This window comes from Sinocyclocheilus rhinocerous, unplaced genomic scaffold, assembly GCF_001515625.1.
Source record: "Sinocyclocheilus rhinocerous isolate Xijiao unplaced genomic scaffold, SAMN03320098_v1.1 scaffold1043, whole genome shotgun sequence".
Classification (NCBI taxonomy): domain Eukaryota; kingdom Metazoa; phylum Chordata; class Actinopteri; order Cypriniformes; family Cyprinidae; genus Sinocyclocheilus; species Sinocyclocheilus rhinocerous.
In genome coordinates, this window is record NW_015642610.1 from 1,873,110 (window position 1) to 1,890,787 (window position 17,678).

Here is a 17,678-nt window from a genome sequence, read left to right on the forward strand (position 1 = left end):
TCAGCAAAAGAACCATGGCTCAAGTTGCACTTCTGGCTGACGAAATAACTGTTAAAATGTTTGCAGGGCCAAATAACGATTCCACTGAACATATTTCTGATTTTTTAAAACCTAGTCAGGCGAGTCGATTTATGGCACTGGCTTGCTAAACATGACAATACCACACCATCGTTTTTGGCCAAATAAAATGTATAGGGAAGCACACAGTACGTCTGGCAAAAGATCTGATATGCGTGTTGCTTCTGCATCATATCTTTGGTCAAGGATAAAACAAGGACGTGAGGGAACTTAACACTTTGAACAGATAGTCAATATTTGCTTGGCAAAGGGACAAAGCTAATAAATCTAATCTTGCGAGAAGCCATTCTAGAAGTCCGTTTGTGCGACTAGGAATGAGAATAGCACTTATGCAACATCCATTTTCCAGTTCACTCAATGAGAGTCACTCACTATGAAATTAGATGAAACTTTTAGCATAAATATTTTGGTGCACTCTTCACGATTGATGTTTTGTGTTCGTACATTAGGTAGACTTTGCACCAAACAAAAGAAATTCTGATTGTCATTTATAAAAATGGACCAAACTCCCAATACAATTCCAATATTCAACAACAGAAAAATTTCCATTTGAATTTCTGAATTAAGTGCACTTCAACCTTCGTCTGCTGCGTTCGCCTGAATTCTTCAACAGCTGAGTAATTAACTAAAAATACAGATAAAGTGAAAGTCTAGTCAACATGATCCTTCTTTAAACCTCTATCACACAATCACTATGCAAGCCACATTGTGAAAAATGTTTAAAACGGTTCTACAAGAACAAGATGGTGAGGTAAGTACCATTTGTATAGAGACCTACAGAAATGTATCAAAGAAAAAGCGCCGAGTGTAAGATTATTGAGCACTGGTTCCGTGGAACAGTTTTCTAGTTGCAAAAACCAAAAAGAAAAAAAAACAAATAAAATAAAATAAAGTGCTTCCATTAAGATTTCCTCTCCTGAGGACAAAAACAGGAAATCTCAAAAAATTCACTCACAAAAATCTACAATATTCAGCTCTCTTGAAAACATGATTTACACAAAATGTACAGTCTAATGAAGGTTCGTATTCTAACATTCATTCTCCGCACAGACAGTATATACAAAGTAATCTTTACCCAGAGTACTGACTTTTTACAGTCTCGTTTTGTCTTTTTCTTCTTCGAAACAGTTATCAAAACACTGTACACCTTATAAAAGCACAGTGATGAGGAAGCCGGTTAGCAGTGCATTGAGGAGCAATGAAAACGGCCTCAGCCCAGGGGCTGAGTTAGGAAAAATATGCCAGTGCTCCCTCTTGGGGTGCAGAGTCTCCATGTCCTTCAGGGCATTGTAGGCGGCAGTGGTGAAGTTCGCATCTCCTGTGGTGAGCAGGTCAAACAAGCAGGAGTGGAAATAGATGTCCTTAACCTCCAGTTGCTCCCTGCACTTCCTGGAGGCGCTTTCGAGGGTGAACACCCCTCTCTGGGCTTCGACCCTCGCCTGCTGCTGAAAGCTGGCCTGCTGGAGGCCCAGCATCGGCAGCTGAAGATGTCCCTCTTGGTCGATACGTTCTGAAGTGGGGCAACCGTTCATGCAAAGCTGCAGGTCCTGCGTTTCATCGAAGGCCATGGCGAGCTCTTCTGGCATGCGCACGGCTAGCGTCAGGTAACGGCCCTGCTGGCGTATGATTATAGTGACACCGATGTATGCGGCGTGGATCTCTACGTGCCGACCTAGCGACTTCTCCAGGATCCAGATGCTGCGGGTCTCGCTATCGCCCCCGCTTATGGTGCCGTCCACAAAAGCGGCTGGAAGGTCGTCTGTTACGGCCTGGTAGACCTTCTGGTCCGTGCATTCTTGGTATGGTTTGAAGATTATTGTGATCTTAAAAGAAGCACAGAAAGCATAGTTAAAAACTCCAGTATTCACCAAAAACATTGAAGTTGACATGAAATGGATATTCACCATATCTATTTTCTAAATGCATGTTATTGACCTTTTTGTGAATGATTCATCAATGCATACGTTTCCATTTTTCTTTTTTTTTCTTTTGACCTTTTAATTTTTAAACCAAATTGTCACAAATGGATCTTCTGGTGGACTTGACCAATCATTTAGTCTGCTTGAACTTTTTTTATTTTTTGATAATCTGTTTTACTGTAATATATCACATTTCAGAAGAAAAGGTCTGGTGTTACTTCCACTTACTGCATTTGATGGTGAAGTGCAAATATTCTGCACTAATAGCTGAGATTAACCGATATTGCTTTTTTATTATTTTTTGTTTAGGTGTCTGATAACAAATATGTTGAACTGATTTTTTTTCTTTTACACATAACTAAATGATCACTAGATTACAACAATGAAAACATGTATTATTATTATTATTATTAAAGGGGTGGTTGATTGCGATTTCACTTTTTTAACGTTAGTTAGTGTGTAATGTTGCTGTTTGAGTATAAACAATATCTGCAAAGTTACGAAGCTGAAAGTTCAATGCAAACGGAGATATCGTCTTTTAAAATTCTGGCAGTTTAATGCCTACAAAAACGGCTGGTAGGGACTACAAGAAGTTACTTCCTGGTTCGTGACACAAACCCAGATAAACCCCGCCCTCGGGAAATGGCAGCAAAGGGGGGCGAGGCCATGCTGCGCTGCTTTAGAGAAGAGGAAGAGAAAACTAGAGGTGCACGTAAAAATCTATTTATATATGAATCGTGATTCTGTCTTCTAACGATTCTAATGGATTCACAAGTTTAAAAATCAATGTTCTAAAGCAGCGGTTCTTAATACTGCCCCCCCCCTGCTCTGCACACACTCTGTCTCTCTCTCTCTCATTCAGCTCAGCTCCAACAATGAACTGTTCCAATTAGGGCTGAACGGTTTTGGAAAATAATCTAATTGCGATTTTTTTTACCAATATTGCGATTGCGATTTATCAGTCTATCCCTACCTCTGTAACAACAAATGGGAATTGCAAAAATAATGACAGTTTTCCAACTGATTTCATGGACACTCTCCATATCTGCCTTTGGTTAGACAAATAGATATTCTCGCCACAAACACATTCCATTGGTTGAGTCAATGTTGCTCTGTTGGTCCGGTCAAAATGCACAAACAAACAGGAATGTTTTCACAGCACCACAGTGTTAGTTTTTGGAGCAATCAACCTACAAATGGCCTTTTTACTCTCTGTATATTACACTGGGATAGTAAAATGTTTATTAATACTGAAAATAATAACACAATTCACCTACAAAGACTAAAGTGGTTTTATGCCCGAGACTGAAAATGAGAATTACTTTATCGTGATAAAACAATAAGATCTGTATACGGCAGTTGTTTAGAATATTACATGTATTTACAGATCCGCAAACCCTTTCGCCCTGCAAGTGTTAACCATAAAATGCAGCCAGTACACAGCCGTGAAACTCTAAGACTTGTGGGAAGCAAAAGCACTGGCTAACAAGAAGTGTGGCGTTACATTAGCGGCAGATGAATAGCAGCTTTGTACACAGGACAAGGATGAAAAATGATGACCAGTTGGCCATAAGGTGAGGCAGCTGAAAAGCAGTGTGTGCTAATAATTACTTGCAAATGTTTAATAATGGCTCCCCACCTTCAAGGTCAAGGGGTCAAACGAGAGGTAATTAGCATCAGCGGCCAAACTTAGCATTTGAAGCCACATCTGTACATTGATGAGCTCAACTGCTTTACTTTGAGAACAAAAAGCGAGTATCTGACGAATGCAGTCTGCTCAGGCTGTAATATTCACAAGCTTCCAGCTACTTCAGGTTATAAAAATCAGTAAACATGTCGCCAGCAGTCAATATTCTGCATCAGCACATTTGAAATGGGTGTGTGTAAGCGGGTTTGTTTTGAGTGTTTGCCTATAAGCCCCACACTTGGAAAAATGAAGACAGAGGCTTCTTTCAAAGTCACCTTATTATGGGTCACGCCACAGCGCAGGCTTCTAGTCATTAATGATATTAGAATTTCACAGACACGTTGGTCACAAGTGTTAGTCATAAGACTAGAGCTGTTCGCTTTGTTTTACTTGCACCTGTGAATACTTGGTCAAAGTTGAAAGAGATCATTCTTATCTGCTTTCTGCAGCTCTTTCTGATAATCTTACCCATATACTCTTATATAGAGAGACATCACACACTTCAAACAACGATAAAAACAATGTAACATTTTTAAATTTTTATTAGAAATAAAAGAAAAACTTCTTGCAATTTCACATGTCTAGGATCAAATTCGGCTCAAATGTTTCAAGCTCTGAAATAACAATGAACAATACATTTTCAGGATCTATTTGACACGGCTAATGTTAATTTATATGAATACTAATATATTTTTAACATTTCAATTCGTATAAAATAACATTTTGAATTAATGTGAATTAACAAAAATGTATCAAATTAACCTAGATTAATATATTCTGTAAGAAAAACATTATTTATTGTTAGTTCGATGTTTTTATTTTAGTATTATTCATATACTATTTTAGTATTTATTAATATTTGTACTTTTATTTTTATATTTTTAGTTTTCATTTTATGGGTTTTTGTCATTTTATTAGTTTTTTTAGTTTATTTTTATTTCAGTTTAGTTTTATTAACTTTAGAACTTCAACTTGAACATATTTTATTTCAGTTAGTTGTCAAGGCAACATTTCAAATTTTCGGTTTAGATTTTTAAGTTTGAGTTTTTATTCCAGCTTTATTCCAATTAAAGAAAACCATTTTTAATAGTTTTAGTTTACAATAACAACAGTGTGCCAAAGTACTCAATAGTTTAAAGGAAAACTACACATTTTAACATAAAACTCATGTGGTTCCACAGCTTTATGATTTTTTTCTCTTCTATGGAACACAAAAAAAGCAGATTTCTGAAAAATGTTTTTAGTTCATACAATGAATTAAAGGCAGAGTAAGTGATTTCTGGTAGCCAATGTTGATATTTGAAATCACCAAAAGTGGGGCACAATGCTAATTTTAATTTTGATTTTAGTTTTAGTTAACATTAACAACACTGTAATGAACTAAACCATATAGTGAAGTCCTACTAACTTTTTATTTTTTGAAACATAAATATGCTGCATGTCCAAGACCCTTCTGACAAACTAATCAACTTTTTCCAAAGAAATTAACACATAATTCTTATAAGAATTATAAGACTTATATAATATTGTATTATATATAATATAATGGCTTATATAATATTAATTATATAATAAAAAACAAAACAACTCACCTTGTTGGTTGCTGTGGCACTGGATCCATATACCACTGGAATATTTGTGACCTGCACTGACAGGTAATTGTTATCAATGAGAGGCCATGCCCCTTCAACCTTACAGGTCTGAAAATGGTCTTTGAAAGTCCTAAGATGAGGGTCCCCAAACAGGCCACAGAACAGGTAGGTTGGTCGTGGGTGCTCTGGAGCCCCAGTCCCTGTCCCGGGCCGAATTGCTTGGTGATGGCGGCTGTGATAGTTGCATGGCTCAATGGGGATGACGGGATGAGTAGACGATGTGGGCCCGTCCTTGGAGCAGTTCCTCTGGCTCATGAGATCACTGATGCCCAGCATGGCAGAGTGGAAGACCAGGTTTCCCCTGCAGCTCTTGGACGTGCGCTGGGTGCAGGCGGAATAGGCTCGCAGCGCCTTGCAGAACTCAGTACCAAAGCCATCTAGTGAAGGGTTAAGATGGGAAGTGAGAGAGACGAAGTCAGTGGTGCACTTCTGGATACGGCACTGTGGAGTCTGGACCTGGCTCTCACCTGAGAAACGACAACAATTTTAACAATCTTCATTTCAGAAAACTAACTTGAAAAAATATTATTCAAAAATTCAACAACTCAAACATATAATGAACAACTTGAACGCACCTCTTCAATGATGAGAACATTTTAAATTTCATTTTAATATATTTTTTTAAATGATACAACTGTTATTTTACCACAATAAAGAAACAAATCATTAAATTTGTAAAATAGAATTAAATACTTTGGCATGCATTTTTTATTATTTCTGTTAAAAACACACACAACACAGGGACGGGAGTAAAGCATTTATATAATATTATTAATATTTGAAAAAATAAATTCCTTATCAAAGTCATGTGATGCATTTAATAAAGTCATGATGTGACACAAGCGACATACTGTAAAAAATATAAAAAAGTAAATGATATCACAGAAAGGAGCCTGCAGATGCTCACGACAACCTCAAGGTCAATAAGTCTCTTAAGATATTAGATGATAATTTGACCTTTTTAATGACAAGGCAAGGTTAGTTCAGCTTGTAAAATGTCATATTAAAAGTATATTTATGATATTTTGAAAAATTATATTTATAAATTCATGTTATTCATAAAAATACGCTTTACCCTAAAAAAAAATAGTACACTCATATGAATTCATATTGCAAGGAAAATGTTATTACTTTTTACTTGATTGTTATATCAATGTACATTATGTATGTACATGACCATTTAATTTAAAATTTTTCTTGAAAAGTGTTTCAAAACCATATGAAACCAACATGAATTTAAAGAGAACATTTCCAAGAACTTGGCACGTGTGTTTTAAACTAGACGTTTAATAGAATACTGATTTAACCAGTTGAACACATTAACTATGAAAAAAAATACAAGCTACAACCTTCTAACATCTATTGTTGTGACTCGTGTCATAAACCAGTTTAAGCTGCTTAAGCGTAATAAGGTGTGCTAGTGGACTGTGCGTTTCTTCACAGCGTGACTCCATGTGTGTTTTACATTATGGTCTAGAAACATTAACAGTCGGCTCAACAAGCGTGTGAAACCTCCTGTTATCTACAAAGGAGAATGCTTATGGCCACAATAAAATCAAATAAAACGGCACTTCAAATGAGAAAAAGAGCACAGGAGGCTTTAGCTATCCACAAAAAGCCAGCACATGTGCTTGTAAGCACAAAAGAGTCATGGAATACAAACTACATGCAACTATTTACCTCAAAGCGTCATTAGGGTGTGGTCAAGGAGTAACAATTAGAAGTGTTTTCTTTGAATACTACTTCACTTGGAGTCGAGCCAATAACACTTTTATGGTTTTATACACACTTGTTGTCGAAAATACGCCCAAGATCTTGTCATCATGTCACGCGCCGCCCCCAATTAGCCACCAATGACACGGCACAAGCAAAACAACATCTCCCAGAAAAGGACAACAGCCTCCACACTGCATCACTTAAGAGTCTTAATGCCTCACTTTTGAGTGCGGCCCAATTGCATTAGCTCAGAGAGAGGCCGTCCTAATCTGATATCAGCTGCAGCCTCTCCATTAACACGCTTGTGATGACTCTATCTCACACAGTCAGGGCCACCCATTTCTGACTGCCACGCCAATAACTCCGACCGCAGCGGATTCAAATGCATCTGATTTGATTATCAGATGACGCGGAGTGCTGTAGCGGATCGGCTGATCCGCGTTGTGCTGCAGTCGGCGCTGGAGGAGAAGGAGGCATGACAAAGCACGGGCTAGATTGTGTTTCAGTAACATGCTGTAAGACAATACGGTAGCCTGGCTGAAGCCATGTTGATGTTGTGCTAGAAAGACATTGGCTGGAAGGGAGAGGAAAAAGGCAGTCCCCGCTCCCATCCACCTCCCCCTGTGTTTTATCAAGCTAGGCTCCAGTGACATCTGTACCAGAACAAAAAAACTCAAATACTTGGCAAGGCATGCAAGACAAAGCCATCTCCGGCACATTCCCATTTATAGTCCGAGTGAATGCTCAAAGCAGATGCGCACCAAGTAATGTCGAAGGACCAACAAACAGCTGGAAAATAAAGAATCATGACCCGGGCAAATGGGCAAGGGTATGAAACCACAAAGACTGTGCTGCGAATGTAACCATATTAGCTAGGTATGTCCTACATATCATGGAGAAACAGAGAGGCTTTTCATGGAGGCCATATGTGACCTCGTCGGCCATCGAACGCATGTGCCTCCATTGTTTCTAGTAGCAGCATGGCGTGAGGCGTTGGAAAGGCTGTCTGTTTTTAAATCTATGATATTTTGTGAGGAATACGGTGTAATCTGAATGTAGACCATTTTTTGTAAAAGTCTACACGTGTGCGCTTTCAGTGCACGCAGTAAAGCGACAAATCTGCCACCCGACCATAATCCAATTCACAGCAATCCTGGACTTGAGCTGTTTTTGCTGGTCGCTTGTTAAAACGCAATTAGCTTGTCACCTGACAATCCCCTTAAAACCTGGTGTGAGTGACCCAATGCAATTGAATTCACAGTCATACCCTTAAAAAAAGTGCAGAATAGATTGATTTTCCTTATATCCTACTGACTACATCCTCTGTGCAAAACACTTGCAAGGAACGTCTTAGGGGACCCCCAGTTGGGGGCAGCAGATCCTAAGCTAGTACTGGCAGACGAGGAGGAAAAAAATCACACTTTGTGTTAGAATGTCTCAGTGTCCTGACAAATGTTAAACCTAAACACTGAAATGCCAGAAATCTAAAGAAAGGCTCATTTGAACTGCTTTTAAAGCGGTTTAAGGTAAGGCAAATCCTAAAATATCCACAAACCTAGAATGAAATGTATTTATTTTTTATTTCAAAATATTTTTTCATCAATAAATCTCTAATATTACAACTACACATTACATGAATAAAATATTCAATTATTTAAACAACTTTTAGAGCTTATATTGTTCCTGCAAAGAACATAAAAGCACAGCAAATCACAGGATGGAGAAAACACAATGTTTGTGTCACAGGCTCAGTACATTTCTGCGATCCTGCTGCTGGGGTGATCCGTCTCGTTTCGAGCACAGTGCACACCCTTGTTGCTATTAAGACGTTGAAAATATTTTCTCAAGGTGGCCGACCGTTTGAGCAGCCATTCTCAGCTGTAGAGGGGCCCAAAGAGTGTGTGCGGAGTGAAATTTCAAGATGTGGAATTTGGCCAGGGCAGAGAGGTCAACAGGCCCACACCTTCTCCAGGAGTCAGCACGAAGATCTGGAGAAAGCAGGGGGGGGTTTACAAGACTATAAATGACATCTCCAGCCTTAAATTCAGAGCACATACTGTGTTGCACTGAACTTTGGAATCTGGTGTAATACGCTAGTTTAAATCAGACAAATAAAAACGAACCATGGTGCAGTAGGCTAATTTTAGTATGTATTAGTAAGATTGATCTCAGTAAACCACAAAAGCGTCTATTTAACAAGTTTTAAAAGGTTCTTTTGCACAGGTAGTCTGTGAAATCATACAATCACTAAACAATTAAGCACTATTCTGGACATAAGAAAAGACAGAGGAAGAAAGAAAAAGAAAAAAGAAACTGAACAGCTGCAACTGTCTCTCGCTTTTGCCAAGATTATAATCCAATCAAATACCACCGAGGGGTAGATGTATATTTGGGATTAAACCAATTGAGAGACGATACAGCCAGATGTAATAGCCAAAGATGAAATCAAAGAACAGCAAGCATGCGGTTGTTTAAAAAAAATGATTCCGTTTTGTATGCATGTTTTCTTAAATCCTACATTCCTTATTTCCACATTATTTCCTTACCAAATGAAACACTTAATATAGGCTGCTGTTCAAAATATTTCACAGATATGTTAATATTACATTATAACTTTAGCATATTGCAGCTAAAAGGAAAGCAAACATGTACAGCTGTAGAAAACTGAAGCCTATCAAGGTTTATGCATTTAAGAGCATGAAAGGGACAGTGATACTGGGAATGCTCACAATAAGTCAATTTCATACTCAATATAAAATACTAATAGGGTTGTTTAAATATTGTTTAAAAAATAAAAACATATTTAAGTTGATCCATTTCATATTTTTTGCCTCATTGAGGAACAGTGAATTGCGTAATGCCTGACTGCCCGGGGTCCATGTTAAATTAATTATGAAGGTGTGACTGCTCAATGGACACGCAGCAGCATTCCACATCTTCTTAATTCACAATGGCATCAATACAGTCTACGGCCAGGACACCAAAAGTGGAGCACCTGACAAGGTGCCAAGTGAAAACAGGGCACCAAATGTGTAGTATTCACAGTCTCCTACTCAGAAGCCAACCCAATTTCAACAAAATAATTTAAGTCTGTCCAAACTGGTCAAAGGCACCAAAATAACTGACAAACAAATAAATAAATACATACAGACATATTTTCTCTTATTGCAACTGAGCATTAATAAAAAATAAAATAAAAAAACATTTATCAGTGCCTTAAAAACTAAATAAATAACAAAACAGATCAAAAGCTAGATGGATGTGCAACTTACAGTATGCGGTCTGCCATCATAAAAACAAAAGCAAACAACAAATTAAACCGAATCACACAATCACTCATGAATACAATGCGAAATTAATTAATATTACGATCACTCATAAATATTTAATTTCCTTTGAAAAGCAACCAATCCAGTGAAGCGCAAGAGGGACGCGTAGATCAATGCACTACTTTTATTGGAAATAAAGCTACAATTAGTGTACAAGAAGAAGGCACAGATGAAGGACACTGCCTCAGACTGTAAAACCGTCACATAAACAACTAGAATCCACTTTTTTGTAAGGACATATGTGAATATTAACCAGCACTGTCACAATATAGCACGTAAATCCAATTTAATATTATACAAGCGAGAATTGAACACACCCTCAAGACAAAATCTACTTTATATAGGTGTTTTAATGTATATTTTACTTGTTTACGTCCAATGAATCATGCATAAAGTGGTAAGACTGTGTTTACCTATGTGAGTGAGAGAGGAGAGGGTGCACAGCACTAGCAGATGTAGTACCGGAGAGATGAGGCGCTCAGCCCCGGGGTAGTAAGATCCTGCTCTCCCCATACCCATCCATCCAGAGAGACTCGAGAGTACTCCACGGGTCAAGAGATCGGGCCTCGCTTCTCCAAACTTCACGTAACGCAGGGATGCGTAACTCTGTTAAATCGCGACTACTTTTAGGTAACCCAAACCGTCCATAAGGAAAACAAAGTAGTGATTTTGGCAAGTCCGATCCAAAACACTTCTTCCTGGAGCACGGGAGAAAGAGCGCTATTTAATTTGTATTCGTTTATCTATTCGGTGAAGATAATCAGTACGAAAGTATTCTGTTAACGTGCTAAAATTAATCTGCGCCCCGCGATCGCCCGAGTCATGTTGCCTAGTATGCCTACACATCAGATTTCTCCGCCACAAGAAAATCTAGCCCCGTCTTTCCCCAATGATCCATAGTGAATCAACCTAACCCAGAGTTTAGCGGAAACCCCGCCCACACTGACACACAAGCCCCGCCCCTTAAACAATACACCCCAGCCGCAGATTGACAGCAGAGCTCTCACTTTCCGCAGGGAGAAATTAGATGCAGCGGTCCTGGGGTGTTTTTGTTTCCTTTATATTTTTGAGAATAAAGCAAACTCAGTTGACTATGATGACAGTACACTTATAATTTTTTAAGGAGATTTAGGTAATATATAAATATGTGTGTGTGTGTGTGTGTGTATATATATCTATATATATCTATATCTATCTATCTATCTATCTATCTATCTATCTATCTATCTATATACTGTATAAGTTAACAATGATGTAAACAAAACACAAATTAAAACATTTTCATTAATTACAATAAAACATATAGAACAATTAAACTTTCAAGGCTCCAGGTATATATTAAATAAAATGAAAAAATAAATTAATATTTTTAGTTTTTGATACATTTTAATTCATTATTTTTCTAGTTTTTGATGCATGGTATAATACAATTAGATACCTTATCAAACTTCTCTTCATTAAATTTAAAGAACGCACAATTATTTTCAATAAACCAGTCAATACAAGAGTGTTAACATGCTCATATAAAGATGCAGACGTACATAATGCACTGCAAACCCAAAACTAAATTGATAAATTACAGATAAAACTAAAAATAATTTACATCTAAAAGTCAAAAGTTTGAAAGCTTTAACGAAAACTAAAGTAAAAGGGCACAATAAAAATGTGGATTATTACAGTATACGTGTTATTGCTAACACAGATAGCCTACAGCTGAAAGAATGTCTCATGGAAAATATAATAAGACTACTTTATGAGCTTACATGCAGGTTAGTGAAGATATAAACAGTCATAAGGGTGTAATTAAGCTGCATATTTGAGGAAAATTCATATTGAGAATCAGACAAAGAAACTTCAGCCAAATTATAGGATGATATCATCAGCTGCTTTATAGCAATAACATACTAAGACCACAAGACTTTACAAGACATTAATACAGACCTACTTCCTGTGCTGGACAGCTACAGTGCAAGTGATATTTATAGGGCCGCAAACTCCCTCTCACTGTAGAGAAAGCAGCGCTACTGCCGTCCAGCAGGGGAGCAGCAGTGTTAGAAATCCAAGAGCAGCTCCACACTGTCAATACAATACAAAATCAATTCAAAGCGAATGCAGGAGACCAAACATCAACCCATTTTTATATAAATACACAAAATTGGGTTATGCTGTACTATACGGCTCATAGGGATTCCTTGTTTCAAATGATAATACTGTAAATTCTTCTGTGTTTAGTTGTTTTTGTGGCAGAAGGCAAAGCAGGCCGTCTGTAAGTTGATTAGAGTATTGGAACAGCAGTTTAATGGGATAGCAGTGTGTAAGCATGTGGGGGTTTAAAGTTTATTGGCTTTAACCCAATTCCTTTTCTGCCACTGCTTAAGTGGTCAGTCAAAAATCAGGCGAGTTGTAAGAAGTACTTGGCCAGCTGTAGGATTAGAGGGATTTTGGATTTCTTTGGGCCATAACAGTGACCTGTGTCTCACTTTAGTGTGACACCGCTTGGGAACTAGATTATAGATTATATAATCTAGTTTTTTTTTTATAGATTATATAATTGCTATTCAAAAGCCCAAAAATATTTTAGGTGAGGGAAACATCCAGGTTGACCGAATTGCGTGAGCATGATATTGGAGTCCTAATGCTGGTGTCCCATAAACCTAAACAATACACAGAGTGTGTATTGTCTTAGAGTGCAGTGATAATGACTTATTGATTGGTCATGGAGAGCATGCATTCAGATATGTCAGGGCCTCAGCTTGGTCCCCTCTGGCACATCTGAATATAGGTCAATGGCCAGTCACTATTATAACCTAAAAGTATTTCTGTGAGGCATAAACTTTGACATTGTAATTGTCATTAACTAATTTGATGGATGGTATATGCAAGCTTTCATTAATAATTTTCTTAAAAATCATGGTGATACATTGTGACTAAGGAAATATCAAAATGAATTTTTATAGAGAAATTAAAAATGTGCTCATCACAAAACAGGTGTTTTCAAGTCACTGAATCAAGGTTATTATAGTTAACTAAAACTAAAACCATAAAGAAACCATTTTCGTTAACTGAACTAAAATCAATGTTAATTAAAATAAAATATAAATCTATTTAGTTTAACTTGATGTACTGAAAAAAAGTACAACTAAAACCAAAATAAAACAATAAATACCATATAGGCATATTTAAAATAATAATAATAATAATAATAATAATACAATAAAAAATAATGAAACTAATGCAATGAAACCAGAAAAATACAAAAATAAAAATTAATTCAAAATATTACAAAAACTATAACAGAATCTCAATGATAAAAATTGCACTGAATGTTGAAATGCATTTTTAATATTATATATTTTTAAAATAAATTAACAGATGACTTGACACAAATTATACATAGTTGCCAAAGCCTTAAGGTATGATCACAATTACCATTGCTCTGCGAAATTTCACAGGTGAAGTTCAGTCATTCTGTGTGATTGGGGGTTTCACTTAAGAATGAAGAAGTTCATTCTCATTTTTAGACAGACAGACAGACAGACAGACAGATAGATAAAAATCCAGTAATCACAAAGGGTGAGTGTGAAGGCCTGTTTGCTTGGTGATTTACTAAATCTATGCAAAAACAGATGGTTTCTAAAGTGCACCAGTTTATCTCCAACCTCCTAAAAGTGCAATATGAAATCTGTATTGTTAATGATATGCATTATTTCCTCTTTTTAACAAAATATGCATCATATTTGAAACAGATTTCCTTTGACAGTACTGTAGGGCATTGGGCTCTAGGCCAGTCTAATGGCGCTTTTCCACTGCGTGGTACGACTCGACTCGGTACGGCTCAGTACGGCACGGCACGGTTCGGCTCGGCACGGTTTGCGTTTCCACTGCAGTTCAGTACTGCTTTAGAGTGGGCGGGATTATTCACATGTCGTTATAGTTGCGCCGCCTCTACTACCACGACTCCTAAAAAAAACTTTTTCATTCCGCGTCGCCCCATCAAGCTCTCGCTGGATCCGCTCCTCTGCTATCAACGAGAGGAACGTCTGTTCTTCCACAACAGACAACAAAACTTTTTGGTTGTTAAAAAAAGGTGCGCTCGTTCAAAACAGTTGCGTTCGATCCTTCGCTGGCTGTGCTGATTTAAATCTAGCGGTTCTTTTGTTTCTTTTGTTTGTGTCGCAAGTTCAGTGACGCAGGTAGTGACGATTCTCTCCGGCCAATCCGTGATCAGCAGAGTTTACACGTCACGTTTTGGTAACGGTACGGTTCGCTTGGAACCCCAACCGAAGTGGTACTAAAAAAAGTACCAGGTACCAGGTACTGTACCCAGTGGAAAACCCCCCAAAAGTGAACCTTACCGTGCCGTACCATGCAGTGGAAAAGCGCCAAAAGTGCCCAGTAGGGGTGTTAAAGGCGGTCTTCCATTCATCCCCCTCCCTAATCCGAACTAAGTGATAAGCGTTGCAGAGGTCCAACTTCGTAAAGATGGTAGCCCCCTGCAAGAGCTCGAAGGCGGATGACATCAACGGCAAAGGATAACGATTCTTCACCGTGATGTCATTCAACCCCCGATAGTCTATGCAGGGGCGCAACGAACCATCCTTCTTCTCCACGAAGAAGAACCCCGCCCCAGCCGGAGAGGAAGAGGGTCGGATGATGCCTGCTACCTGAGAATCGTGAATATACCTTGTCATGGCCTCCCTCTCAGGACCGGACAGAGAGTAAAGGCGCCCCTTAGGAGGAGAAGTGCCAGGCAACAGGTCTATCGCACAGTCGTACGGGCGGTGCGGAGGCAGAGATGAGCCGTACCGTGCCGTACCATGCAGTGGAAAAGCGCCATTAGTTACTGTGCTTTGCCTGTCCAGCTGGCCTAGCTGGACTTCTCCTAATTCGTCAATAGACAAGCTTGAGAGCATACCAGCTCCGGACAACAACCCTCCGCACAGCTGCAAGAAGAAAGGCCGGAGCCTGAACCCAACTCCCACTAAGAGCTGACCCTAACATTTCAGCTCAGTGACAACATCAATGCAATATGGCTGAACTTGCCTGAGACTTTCATGTCAGTCAGAGAAAAAGGCGAGCCCTGTGCCATGCCCTCCACGGTAATAGGACAACGGGATAGTCTTACAGCCCCTCCGCGTCCCAGCAGTCACCCTTGTTCTGCAGCTGTACATGTTGAATGTATAATACATCTTACTGTCCGAATCACTCTTGAGGTTGACCTACAAAATCTTGCATTAATTGTTACTACTTCAGAAACTGGATATTTTGATTTAACAACAACATCAGGCTCACTGATTTGACAGTAATTTCACATGTACAAGAATAAAGGATATATATTCACGGATGGCGTTCATTTTATCATTAGTAATTATTGCACCTCATTTTGCAAAGACTCTTGTTGTGTTTAATGTGCAGCGTGGAAAGAAGCAGACTAAATGAAGCACTCTAAAATAACCATTCTAATGAGTTTCCATTATTGTGATCGACATGCATTGAAACACAATGATAATCGCACCCCACCAATCACCCAGTAAAGAACCAGGAGAGCATTTGATTACTGCAGATAGAGCTGGAAAACACGTAAGAGGGTCCGCACGCATTGTGGCGATCATAATCACACCGATGGGACCACCCGAAGGTCATGTTACCACAAGTTATCAAACCTCCATGTAGATACATGTCATTGAACCAAGGGTGTAGCTCTTATCATTCGAACACAGGTTATCTTTGATTGGTCTTGTTCCGAACAGTCAACACAGTGGTTCCTTTCATTCAGCGGCCAGACACAAAGCCACTCTTTTATCTTTACTTCCCCCCTTAAGCACCTTTGGGGGGAAAACAACGAAGCTCCTATTCCAAAGCATCCATTTTAATTAAAAAGAGAGCCAAACATCAGATGATGCTCAATCGTATCGAATGTATTGAGGAGAAAGGAGTGGAAAGAGTGTGTTCGGTGTTCTTTGACCTTGTTTCCCCATTCCCAGCCATCTGTTTTGGCCACTGTCAAAAGTCTCTTTGGTGGCTCCCTGGCAAGGCCTCACCCCTCGCTAGACTTCCTCTATGCTTAGGGGACATTTAATATGGTGTCTGATACATACTGTTCTGTGACACCTCAAGACAAGGGTCTCTTTGTGCAGCTGCAAGGTCCCTTTAGAAGGTACTGTGGGGCTGGTCGCGCTACAGTCACACACAGACAGGCACATTGCAGACGCACACTCGCTAATACGAAAACACGAGCATGCACCCGTGTGCCTGGACTGCGCATACGCCGCCTTCTGGAGGGCTTGGCCGAATACACAAGCTCCCTCTTTCTCTCCTAAGCACACACATAGAAAGTCCGAAAAAATGCAGCTGAAGAAAAAGCTAATGAGGCACATCTCTTGCATTCCTGCTCAGTTTTTGGCAGTAAAGGCATTAACCACAGTCACACAAGAGGGCCTTACACAACTCCACAGGTGTTGGCTTAGCAACAGCACCTGGTAAAAATGAAAGCATTCTAAGCCGTGGACAGTAGCGTTCAATGAGCACTGCCTCAGCCAAAGCAATTACTGAAAATATGCAACGCATCCAGTTATATTCGGCATGGACATGTGATTTTCCAAATGGGATTGAATGTTCTTTGGCAAGTTCACAAAACAGTCACTGCATACTGATAAAAAATGCCATGGAACAACTATTTTTTACACAACTGTTAGTTCTGGTCTTCTAAACTGAGGTGACAGTTCAGTGCTGGAGGTGCTGTTGTTTCGTTTTCACTCGCTCAACTTTCAAAAGCAGAGCTGAAGCAGGGTGATTTTGGAGCGAGGTTTTGTGTTTTCTCTCTTCAGGATCACATGAAGTGGGGTTTCTCTCATCCGTGAGCATGGAAACCTGGAGTGGGACTGGTTTTAATTTGGTCTGTAACACCCAAGATATTGTTGCCATGTACTCTAAGAAAAGGAATTTTCTGTACTGATTTTTCACAGGTGTTTTACCCATAATTCAGTTTACACATTGTATTGTGTTGTGTTTCTGGGTTAAAGGAAATGTCTGTAAACTTAACGGATAATGTCCTGGCAGAAAATCACTGGTACCTTTTCCGTTTTTCTATGGATTTTTTTTCTTAGCGTGAAAGACCTATCCCACAGTTAATTTGTTTCCTCGTTTTAGATCATAGTGACCAGGGAATGAATTAGTACAATGTGGCCATGATTGAACTAAAATGAGGGACCGAATTTATAAAGCGTGTCCATGAATGAATAAGTCACGGGAGCGAATCCTTTGTTCGTGGCCACGATATCTACACCCGCCCCCCCCC

The 17,678-nt window shown here is 38.9% G+C and overlaps 1 protein-coding gene across 1 annotated transcript; it reads right to left on the minus strand.

Moving 5' to 3' along the window:
* Window positions 1–800: 800 nt before the first annotated feature.
* Window positions 801–11,285, minus strand: LOC107756312 (RGM domain family member B-like). Its single transcript, XM_016573355.1, has 3 exons — window positions 10,795–11,285; window positions 5,277–5,803; window positions 801–1,901 (listed from the first exon to the last, which is right to left on the minus strand). The coding sequence occupies exons 1-3, from the start codon at window positions 10,898–10,900 to the stop codon at window positions 1,227–1,229; spliced, it is 1,308 nt and encodes a 435-aa protein (XP_016428841.1). The 5' UTR covers window positions 10,901–11,285; the 3' UTR covers window positions 801–1,226.
* Window positions 11,286–17,678: the final 6,393 nt, after the last annotated feature.